Here is an 11,639-nt window from a genome sequence, read left to right as displayed (position 1 = left end):
CGGAAACCGGCGGCGCCCGCGCGCCAGTTCCGGGGAGGGCCCGGAAGCGGCTGTTTGTTGTGGTGGGGGCCGCCATGGTGTGCGAGAAGTGTGAGTGCGGGCGGCCCGGGGCGGCGGGGGGGGCCCTGCCCGAGCCGCCGGGCCCTGCCCTCGGGGGTCCCGGGCGTCCCCGGAGCTCAGCAGCAGCAGCTGCGGGTCCTGGGCGGGGGGCTGTAGGTGGCGGGAACGTCTGTGTGTGAGCTGTCATTTCTCCCGCAGGCAGCGCTTGTTGTGAGTATTAACGCAGTGGAGTTTTAATTTTTTCCGTTGTAATGTTTCCTTACGTAGGTGAGAAGAAACTCGGCACGGTAATCACTCCCGATACGTGGAAAGATGGTGCAAGAAACACTACAGGTAATCTTGGGGAGGTTTGACGCTTGTTTTTCAGGTATCGTAAAGCCAGTTGGGCGCTTGAGCTATCTTATGATCCTAAGGCTAAAATTTGAAATAGCTAATCCGGTTGATTTTTAACTCCTGTAGTTTCCCTCCCATGCTAATTTAATGCATTGGGAATTTATTCACCCTGAGCTCTTCAGTACTGAACTTGTCTGGTTTTTTTTCCTCCTTGTATGGAATGACGATATGCAGAGCACAGTATATTCTGTTGCCCTGTGCTTTAATGCTGTGCTATATGTTTTATCTCTCTTTGACTTTATTTGCACGTGTGTAACAGCTGTAAACTAAGCTTTTTAAAGTATGCTTGGAACTGGGAAATTCAGTGGTTTATGGTTTTATTCTTTTTGTAGAAAGCGGTGGCCGCAAGTTAAATGAAAACAAGGCATTGACCTCAAAGAAGGCAAGGTTAGTATTTAATACTGATTTTTGGCTAAAAGTCAGTTTGCTGTAACTGAGGCCTGTTTCCTGCATATCTGGGTAACTGCTCAAAACTTGTCCAAAATACGCTTTAAAAAAAAAAAAAATTGTGGGGATTATGACATTTGATTAGTTGGTAAAAGTATGTCCATATGTATGTCATGGGAGCTTTCTGCTGAATCATAGAGTGTGGGCTACTATTTTACTGCAGTTGTCACCGAAATTGCTAGGGTTTGATGCTTTTGTTAGGAAAGGAGCTGAGGAGGCTTATTTTTTGTGTTAAGATTGCCGGTACAATCTCTTGAGCATTTCCTTAATGTCTGGGGGATGTTCTGTTACGTAAGGGGGCAAGAAAGACGCTGCTGCAAGGTGTTTAAGTTCAAAATAGTCTAGTATCTTAATAAAAAACCACGTTTTTAGTTCTGCTTTTGTTAAGTTTTTGTCCGTAATGCAAGAAATCTCTCCTAATGGGGAAAGTGGGAGCTTTTCTGTAGACTTTGTGCAGCCTATTAGAAATAATCCTTGTGTGTCCCTTTTCTAAATTATAGTTTTTGCTGGAGTTTCTGTCTGTGCCCTCTGGCTTAGACTTTTTAGGATGTGGCAGAGGAAATACTTTAGTTCAAGGTGTATAAATAAAATACTTCTCCTGTTTCCCAGGTTTGATCCTTATGGAAAGAACAAATTTGCAATATGTCGGATTTGTAAGAGTTCTGTCCATCAGCCAGGGTCTCATTATTGTCAAGGATGTGCCTATAAAAAAGGTGAGTTTCACTGAGTACCAAATTACCCCAGTTTGGTTTGAAATTAGAGAGCAAGTGGAACTCTTGAATTTGTTTCGCCTTACAAAGAGAAGGCTAAGATGAGATTTAATTTGCTATCTTCAACTACTAATAGGAAGGCGTAGAGAAGATGGAGTCAGACTCTTTTGAGGTGCACAGTAATAGAATAAGAGACAATGTACACAGGTTAGAATGTGGAAAATTCTAATTACATACAAGGAAAGCAATTTTCACTGTGAGGGTGATCAAATAGTATAATAACAAGGACTTACAGAGGTTGTGGAATCTCTGTAGGAGGTATTCAGAGCTTGACTTGAAAAGCCCTGAGCCAGCCTCATCCAAGTTGGCTGTGTTTTGAGTGGGGCAAGGGCAGGACTAGACACTGCTGGAGATCCTTTCCAACTTAAGTCATTCTGTGATTCTGCTTCTTTTAGAATGTTTCTGGTATGTAAAGCAGTAGAATTGGAAGAATAACTGTAAGTTTAATTTTGGCAATTGCATAGAAAACTGTCATCTAGCAAGTTTGATTTTTTCTGAGTTTTAAAAAAAAAAACAGATTTTGTAAAACTCAATTGCTTGTTGCAGTCCCTTTTCTGTTCCCTTCTCCTCTCTCCCCTTTTTATAATAGCTAAATCTAAAACTCTAAATAGTGGTTTCAAAAAAAAAACCCAAACAAACAAAACAACCCAGAAAACCAACAACCAAACCAAAGAACAAACACAAAAGCCCCCAAACAACAAACAAAAAAACCCCCAAACCAAAAGCCAAACATCCCAGACCCATCCACCCCCCAAAAAAACCCCCCAAAACCAACCAAAAATCTAACTTCTGATCTTGGTGAAGTGATAGGCTAGCTTAACAAAAGTAGAATACCTGGGGAATAAAAGGCAAAGAAGAAAAAATTAAATTGAGTTGTAAAAGCAATTAAGAAAGCGTCTCTGAAGGCAAATCATGCTCATGGTTGTCTTTGTGCCTGCATGTATTCTTACGCATTCAGTGGCTTAACATAAGCCATTGAAAAGTTCATTTATCTACAAGGAATCTCTGGTCCAGTTGTGAACATGCTTGATGCGTTGTAAGTCAAGCTTGGCTTAAGGTGAAACTGAAAAATGGAAAAGAATATAATCATCGTCCCTAGAAAGCAAGATACTGCACTGTGCAGTACATAATATATAAAATCTTTCTGTACTTATGAGTTATGTGTGAATGACTGCACTGAAATTCTGCTTATACCTGGAAGCTTCCTATCTCCCATATTCATAAGAAGTCTTCAGCATTGTTAAAAACTGTTCAAAAATTCCTGAGGGGAAAAAAAAAATCCATTTCAAGCAAATTTGATGGAGACCCTTAAGGATATAAAACTTTAACTGGTCTTGTGATTTTGAGTAGGTAAGCAAAAGGGCTCAAACTTGTAATTCCTGGAGGGGAAAAAAAGCAACATGAACTCAGTTACATTATTAATACCAAGGAATCTGCGTAGCACACAGACATGGGGTGAACCAGTTGTTAGATGTAGAGCTACAGCTAACCGGTAGTTAAGTTTTGTTTATGAAATTAAGTGTACTGTGTCACTGAGTCAGCGGTTTGGCAGCCTGCTGTAGGAGTGTTGCCTTTTCTAGCTGCTAGATGCTCACCAGATGGCTGCCTGAATCCCATATGGTAGAACCTTGTTCTCTTTCTTAAACTTATGGCTGGTTTGGGTGGCCTTCAGGATTTCATCTTTGGCTGCTTCTGTATCCTTCCAGGTTGAATCTGGTTTCTTCATAAAATACAGAACTCTAAGTGCTTTAGGTTCTAGTTCTGACCTTCAAAGATGTGGTTGTGGCATGTTTCTTGAAGCAAATGCAATTATATGGCTTAATGCTTCAACTGTTGCATATCTCTGAAATTGAGAGGCAATCTGAAGTTAATTACTCCTCAATTTAGACCTGAAATGAACAGCCCGTGGGCTGGATTTTGCTCTCCAAAGTAAATCATGTGGCATGTTCCCTCCTGTTCTCTCTCCTAATGGACTGTTAGATATGTATCCAGTCACATGATGTCAATATATGAAAGCACACAGTTTGGAGAGAGTTAACAGGAAGAGTTGCCACTTGACTTTTTTTCGTCTGCTGATGAATGGTCTTGTAAAATGAGATGTGGCCCTACCACACAAGAGATTTAGCACCTTTCTGCTTTAGAAGAAGAGGGAAACATTGAGACAACCTGCCCCTCTGTCCCTGCCGAACTTGTGTCCTTTTTGCTGCTCTAGTCTTCTGACTTGTCACTCTTTGGGTTTAGGTCAAAGTCCTCTGGGACATCAGTGGTCATCTTCACTTCAACTCTCAAGTATTCTTGGTGTCCATTGTTTCTCACTTCTACTATTCTATAAAGAGCTTAATTCTATGAAACTGTATTCTTGTCAACTTTCTCAATTTTCTGAAGCTCCCCACCTGTTAATCTTCCATTTAGCAGTCAGTTTGTTGGTGACTGTATTTTCTTAGCCTAGCTACTTTCTGTCCGTCTCGGGCCGCAGCTGGGCTATAGGACTTACGAAGTTTAATAATACACCATTTTTACCTTTTTGCCAGATGGGAGCCTTTCCTGGCTCTTTTCCAGTATTCCAGCAAATTACAGAGGCTTTGGGCAGTGTTGTGAATCATAATGCTTTCAAAATAGAGCTTATTTTTTTTAAGTGGCAGTGTTACACGTATGCTGCAAATACTAATTTGTATTAGAAGTCATATTATTACTTCTGAATTTGCAATATCTGGTGAGGAAATGCACAGATAGATTGTCAATGAGAGCTCATTTAAACAATTTCTTGAAAATGATCTTTACAAAACCATAGCAACTATGTTTTTGAAGAAAAACTGTAATGATTTTAAAATAATTTACACACCTTTTGTGTGCTTATAGGCATCTGCTCAATGTGTGGCAAGAAGGTCTTGGATACGAAGAACTACAAGCAAACTTCTGTCTAATTGTATTGACTAGTCTTTTTATGAACTTTAACTTCTGTGTCTCTGTACAGTAACTTTTCTCTAAAATCATTTGTGAATATTACTTTCTGGAAGATAATACATTTACTTGGAATGAGATGAGAGGTAAAGACAACCTGATTGTTTGCCTAGAAATGTACGTAGTGTTTGATTTTTGTTGGTTTAGCACTAATGTTAACTGATATTTAAAGGTAACGGTTTGCAGCAACTGATACAGTTTGGAGTGAATGAGAAGACCCTAGTGGATAGGTTGAAACTATGTTACCATCTTAACACAGATCTTTGAGATTAACACTTTTATTCTTTTGCTGTATCTTGAGTCTTCTGCTTGTCTGATAGTAATATTTTATAGATGTATAAAATATGAGCTTGTATCGCCTCATTAAAGTAGTATCTTCATTTAGTTCTATGCTTATAGGTATTTATTATTACTCTCACCCCCAACTATTACGTCCTCCCCTCTAAGTACTGCTCTTCAGATTTTAATGCAATTGTCCTGTTGAATTTTGTTTCTGCCCACAGTGGGGTTGGTTAAATCACAAATTGTTAAACTACTGAAATCTAGTGTGTTACTCTGCCGGTTCTTACTTTGGCAGTAAGACTGATTAGCTATTCCCTTGTTAGCCTCTAAGGAGGCTTTACATATGGCATCTGGTGGCCCAAGGCAATAAAATAATGAGCATCAATTTCTAATGCCAGGTCTCAGTCTCATCATTTCCTAAGTTAGTCTGGCTTTTAAATACTTGGTTTGAAACTGGCCCTTGAATTCTATGATGTAATTGCTTATATACATGTCAAATTCGAAAGATCAAAACAGGCTGCCTTTTCTTCAGCATTGGTTTGATATGAGACCAGGAAGACCGAGCAGATGAGGCCCTCTATAGACAGATAGGAGCAGCCTCATGCTCACAAGCCCTGGTCCTCGTGGGGGACTTCAACCACCCCAACATCTGTTGGAGGGACAACACGGCAGGGCATAAGCAATCCGGGAGGTTCCTGGAATGCATCCATGATAACTTCCTTCTCCAAGTGGTAGAGGAGCCAATGAGGAGAGGTGCTATGCTGGACCTTGTTCTCACCAACAAGGAGGGGCTGGTGGGGAATGTGAAGCTCAAGGGCAGCCTGGGCTGCAGTCACCACAAAATGGTGGAGTTCAAGATCCTTAGGGCACCGAGGAGGGCGCACAGCAAGCTCACTACCCTGGACTTCAGGAGAGCAGACTTTGGCCTCTTCAGGGATCTGCTTGGTAGAGTGCCATGGGACAAAGCCCTGGAGGGAAGAGGGGCCCAAGAAAGCTGGGTAATATTCAAGGATCACCTCCTTCAAGCTCAGGAGCGATGCATCCCAACAAAGAGGAAGTCAGGCAAGAATGCCAGGAGGCCTGCATGGATGAACAAGGAGCTCCTGGACAAACTCAAACACAAAAAGGAAGCCTACGGAGGGTGGAAGCAAGGACAGGTAGCCTGGGAGGAATACAGAGACATTGTCCGAGGAGCCAGGGATCAGGTTAGGAAAGCTAAAGCCCTGAGAGAATTAAATCTGGCCAGGGACATCAAGGGCAACAAGAAAAGATTCTATAGGTACGTCAGGGATAAAAGGAAGATGAGGGAAAATGTGGGCCCTCTCTGGAATGAAATAGGAGACCTGGTTACCCGGGACACGGAGAAGGCGGAGGTACTCGGTGACTTTTTTGCCTCAGTCTTCACCGGCAAGTGCTTGAGCCTCACCACCCAAGCCACAGAAGGCAAAGGCGGGGACTGGGAGAATGAAGAGCTGCCCACTGTGGGAGAAGATCAGCTTCAAGATCATCTAAGGCACCTGAAGGTGCACAAGTCCATGGGACCCGATGAGATCCATCCGTGGGTCCTGAAGGAACTGGCGGATGAAGTTCCTAAGACACTATCCATCATATTTGAGAAGTTGCGGCAGTCTGGTGAAGCTCCCACTGACTGGAAAAGGGGAAACATAACCCCCATTTTTCAAAAGGGAAAAAAGGAAGACCTGGGGAACTACAGGCCAGTCAGTCTCACCTCTGTGCCTGGGAAGATCATGGAACAGATCCTCCTGGAAGCTATGCTAAGGCACATGGAGGACAGGGAGGTGATTCGAGACAGCCAGCATGGCTTCACCAAAGGCACGTCCTGCCTGACTAACCTAGTGGCCTTCGATGATGGGGTGACTACATCAGTGGACACAGGAAGGGCTACAGATGTCATCTACCTGGACCTCTGTAAGGCCTTTGACGCAGTCCCCCACAACATCCTTCCCTCTAAACTGGAGAGGTATGGATTTGATGGGTGGACTGTCCGGTGGGTGAGGAATTGGTTAGATGGTCGCATCCAGAGGGTAGGTAGTCAACAGCTCAATGTCCAGATGGAGATTGGTGACGAGTGGTGTCCCGCAGGGGCCTGTATTGGGACCGGGACTGTTTAGTATCTTCATCAATGACATAGGAAGCGGGATTGAGTGCACCCTCAGCAAGTTTGCAGATGACACCAAGCTGAGTGGTGGGGTCAACACGCCAGAGGGATGGGATGCCATCCAGAGGGACCTGGACAAGCTGGAGAAGTGGGCCCCTGTGAACCTCATGAGGTTCAACAAGGCCAAGGGCAAGGTCCTGCACCTGGGTCGGGGCAACCCCCGGTATCAATACAGGCTGGGGGATGAAGGGATTGAGAGCAGCCCTGCCGAGAAGGACTTGGGGGGACTGGTGGATGAAAAGCTGGACATGAGCCAGCAATGTGCGCTCGCAGCCCAGAAGGCCAATTGTATCCTGGGCGGCATCCAAAGAAGCGTGGCCAGCAGGTGGAGGGAGGCGATTCTGCCCCTCTACTCTGCTCTGGGGAGACCCCACCTGGAGTGCTGCGTCCAGCTCTGGAGCCCTCAGCATAAGAAAGACACGGACCTGTTGGAGCCAGGTCCAGAAGAGGGCCACGAAAATGACCAGGGGGATGGAAGACCGCTCCTGTGAAGAAAGGCTGAGACAGTTGGGGTTGTTCAGCCTGGAGAGGAGAAGGCTTCGGGGAGACCTTCTTGCAGCCTATCAGTACTTAAAGGGGGCTTATAAAAAAGATGGCGGCAGACTTTTTAGCAGGGCCTGTTGTGACAGGACAAGGGGGAATGGTTTTAAACTAAAGGGAGGTAGATTTAGACTAGATATAAGGAAGAAATTTTTTATGCTGCGGGTGGTGAAACACTGGAACAAGTTGCCCAGAGAGGTGGTGGATGCCCTGTCCCTGGAAACATTCCAGGTCAGGCTGGACGGGGCTCTGAGCAACCTGATCTAGTTGAAGATGTCCCTGCTCATTGCAAGGGGGGTTGGACTAGATGACCTTTAGAGGTCCCTTCCAACCCAAACTATTCTATGACTCTATGACTTGAAGTGAGCCTCTCTGAACATGAGAGGCTAAGTGTGGCTCTGAATTCCTTTTGTCCTTTGCTTAGTTTCTACATAAGAAAGCAATTTCTGTTACGGAGAGTAATAAGTGTTCACTGTGCATGCACGTTAAGGTCAAAGAATGGTACTCTTAATTCATGGTGGGGTTTTAACTAGACCTATTTAAATGTTTACTCGCCCCAGCAATCTCCACTTGGCAATCTCTTATGCTTTTGCAACTTTCTTTCAAGTTGCAAATTACAAGTTCTTCTTGTAACAGAAAAACTATCAATGGGAATTTCCCTGTGAATAGATACTCTGGTTTAGGTTTCCTTTTGTTCTCATATCTATTACTGAGAGATCTGCATGACTAGTGGAGACTGAAAAATTGCTGTTCTTTCTATGTGTTAGTGGGAGAAAATAAAGAATACTGGGGATATAGTTATTCTCTTTGCTCTTAGCTCCTGCCATGGTGTGGCTGCACTGTAAGTAGCCCTCTAAAGGGGGTTGCCTGACATTTCCTGTCACCCTTAACTATCCATTGTTGAGCATTTGTCACCAAAGTTTCGTCTTCCAAATGTGTTGACATCCTGCAGTTGCTAAAACGGTAATTCTTTTCAGCATTTTATATTTACGAAGTGGAATGGGCTGGGTCCCCCAAAAGAGGAGAGGAATGCTGCTGCTTTTCATTTTAAAAGCTTCACCTACCTTAACAATTGAATGGAGGTGCGTGGATTAGCTAGATGGTGATAGCTGGCAGCCTGCAAAGTTACTTCCACATGGTGGTGGCCACTTGATTCCAAACACGTCAAGGAATTCTAATATTAGTGTACATCTCGATGGCACATCCTTTGTATGCATGAAAAGAAAATGTCTATAATTGGCTTCAAGTTTTGCAGCAAGTGCTTGTCAGCAGAGTGAGTGGTGATTTCAGGTGGCAGATTCTCCAATATTCTCTGAACTCTTCACCCTTTATGGGTGTGTTCTATAAGATTGATTGATTTTTGCTATTCTGTGAATAAAACTTCTTTTCTTGTCTTCCTAAAACTTGCCAGTATCTCTATTTCAAACGCATGGCTTTGTAATTCTTGAATACATGGTATGAATTGAATGTTTATTGCACTCTGTAAATATTGGCAGTGAATGAACTCTTACCTCATTTTGTAACTGATTTAAGAACAACAGGGATTTAAATAATATGATCCTTGGTTCATAATTATTTTGTGACTAGAGCTTTTATGCACCTGTATCCTATTACTGGGCAGCTGTTTTTGCATGTTAGAATGTATTTTTGTTGGAAAAGGAGGACAGGTTTTGATTTGGTTTTTTTTTAATAGTGGATACAAACAGTGGTTTGTTTTTCTAGTTGTTTGTACATGCTTGGGATCTTCCATCTGTAGCTCTCAAACCTTCTTAGCCTCGTGAGAGGTTCAGTTCCTGAGATCTGTAAAATTTGCTGATGTAACAGTCAACTTTCAGAAAAGTCCATTTCCAAGCATTGTTTTGGAGACCCATTGCTTTAAATTTAGATCACAAGCCCTCTCCTGCACCTCTGAGATGCAGCACAGTTCAAGGCAATCTTGGCAAAGAAGCACTTAAAGTTAGCTTTTAAACTTATATACAACTTCAGTATAATTGAATTGTCATATAAAAGCATTTTTGTTGATACTAAAAATGTCTTGTTGGCATGGGACGCCTTTCCTGAGACATTACGCAGTGAAAAACAAAATCTGTAATGGAAAGTTGCCATTTTTGTTTAATGTACTGGGAAGAACACATTAATGTTCCCAGATGATCAGACTGTCCTCCAAATCACAGGTTACATAAGAGATTTGTGCTGCCAAATTTTGTAGGATTAGAATTTTCCTCAGTACTGCTGAATTCCTATACTGTCCTTGCTGTTTCTGCATGTTCATTGGCCAGAGCTATTACTGAGCTAAGTAAGAGCAACATTTTGATGCAGATTATTGAGAGAAAAGAACAGATTAGCTATAAAAATGTTGCTGCGCCTGTAGCAGCCAGTCAGATGAAAATTGAACAGGAACTGTTGAAGGGTCCTTGTTGTGTCAGGGTGTTCTCACATTCTTCCCCATGTTGTTTTTTTGTTTTGTTTTGTTTTTTAACTCTGTTCTTTCTGCTGCAGAAGCTGGAGAAAGGACCATCCAGGATAGTCATTTGGCAATGATGTTCCAAGGTATTAGAACTATTTTAATTGTTTACTTGTAGAAACATGGCAGATTTTTTCCCCTCTTAGGTTTATTCTGTTCCTTCGTTATCAGAAGGATAGCAAGAAAGACTTTGTCTTATATACAAGGATGTCACTGACCACTTTGCATTCACTTTTTCTTGAGAATGGCCCAGACTTGCACCAAAATCTCTTATTTGGCAAAATAAGAGATGTTCAGGTTTCAGATGGTAAGTCTGTTGCACCTACATGCTTGTTCTGGTATCACCTCTGTCACCAGCCCATCTTTCCACAGTGCCTCAGATTGCACAAATATTCCAGTTCTCTAGTAGCTGAGCATCACTCTACCCAAAGACACTTAGGCCAGGACCCTCTGCCAATCTCACCGTCATAAATTCTGGGCAAGAATGACTGGTGCCTTTGTATTATCGGTGGACATAAGAGGTATGTGCAAAAATTAAACAACAATAGATTGAACTAAGCAGCTGCTCAAAGTAGTGCAATGAACCATGTTGCTATATTTTCCTAATACAAAGCTGTAAGTTTCCCAGATGCAGAAAGAATCCCCAGCATGAGAGATTCATTATTCATTGAAAGACAGTAAGCCAAGAGCAGGAGCTGTGGCTCTTTACATCTGGTATGGCAAAACTTAGTTTGTGATAGGGCCTCTACACTGAGAATAAGATTCTGGGGCTAATAAAGCCTTTAAAACCCCCCTCAGACAAGTCATTGTTTTCCCTGGATTGAAACTGGTCTTCCTGATCTCCTGTGAGTATGTATGGCCTAAAGATGGGCCCCTTTCTGTCATTGCTTTGGATGCTGGGGAATCCAAGAGTGGTTTTTGGGATGTTGCTGCCCAGTCGCTGACTTACTGGTTGCTTAATAGAACTATCTGCTCAGCAAGCACTGGTTCAGCATGGGATCATGTAGGTATCTTTTTTGCTTGCAGTATCTTACCAGATTACTGGTTTAGAAAAAGAACGTGGCAGGGTGCAAAACAGAATACTGGCAACAGGAAAACTCACCCTGAATATCATGAGAGAATGAACACATTGCCGCATCACAGCTGAGGTTTGCTATTAAGCAAAAATATTTTTGCTCTCCCAGTCAGCAGAATTGGTTGGACAATCTGATAAGGCATGATGACAGGCCTTGCAAATAACAGAGCCAAATGTTTCTTTTAGTGAGGATTATAAATGTGCCTCATGAAGACCAGTTGGTTTTGAACTGCTTGTCTTCCTCCCAGACTTGTGCTCTTATGGAAGAGGTTATCATCTGAAATTCATCAGAAACTGATTTTTCATCAACTTTTATGGGTGGGGGCCATTGTTCATTTTGCAGAACTTGCATGAGGTATACACGTGTTCATCATATTTGGCTAACGCCTGCAGAAAACCTGAGTTCTCTGTTGACAAGGAGTGCTTACTTCACCCATTTAAGGGCAATAGGAACAGATGTGTTGAAGG

The 11,639-nt window shown here is 42.7% G+C and overlaps 1 protein-coding gene across 1 annotated transcript; it reads left to right on the top strand.

Annotated features, from left to right (window-relative positions):
- The first annotated feature begins 13 nt into the window (after positions 1-13).
- Positions 14-5,305, top strand: CRIPT (CXXC repeat containing interactor of PDZ3 domain). Its single transcript, XM_076334410.1, has 5 exons — positions 14-90; positions 328-393; positions 786-840; positions 1,510-1,613; positions 4,530-5,305. Exons 1-5 carry the CDS (start codon positions 75-77, stop codon positions 4,592-4,594), a joined length of 306 nt encoding a protein of 101 aa, XP_076190525.1. The 5' UTR covers positions 14-74; the 3' UTR covers positions 4,595-5,305.
- Positions 5,306-11,639: the final 6,334 nt, after the last annotated feature.

The sequence above is a fragment of the Aptenodytes patagonicus genome, chromosome 3, assembly GCF_965638725.1.
Source record: "Aptenodytes patagonicus chromosome 3, bAptPat1.pri.cur, whole genome shotgun sequence".
Lineage (NCBI taxonomy): Eukaryota > Metazoa > Chordata > Aves > Sphenisciformes > Spheniscidae > Aptenodytes > Aptenodytes patagonicus.
Note: the sequence above shows the minus strand (reverse complement) of the source record. Positions and strands in the feature narration are given on the sequence as shown.

Coding starts and splice junctions, on each gene's coding strand:
- CRIPT (XM_076334410.1), top strand. Junction 841..1,509: donor TTGACCTCAAAGAAGGCAAG/GTTAGTATTTAA, acceptor CCTGTTTCCCAG/GTTTGATCCTTATGGAAAGA. Junction 1,614..4,529: donor AGGATGTGCCTATAAAAAAG/GTGAGTTTCACT, acceptor GTGTGCTTATAG/GCATCTGCTCAATGTGTGGC.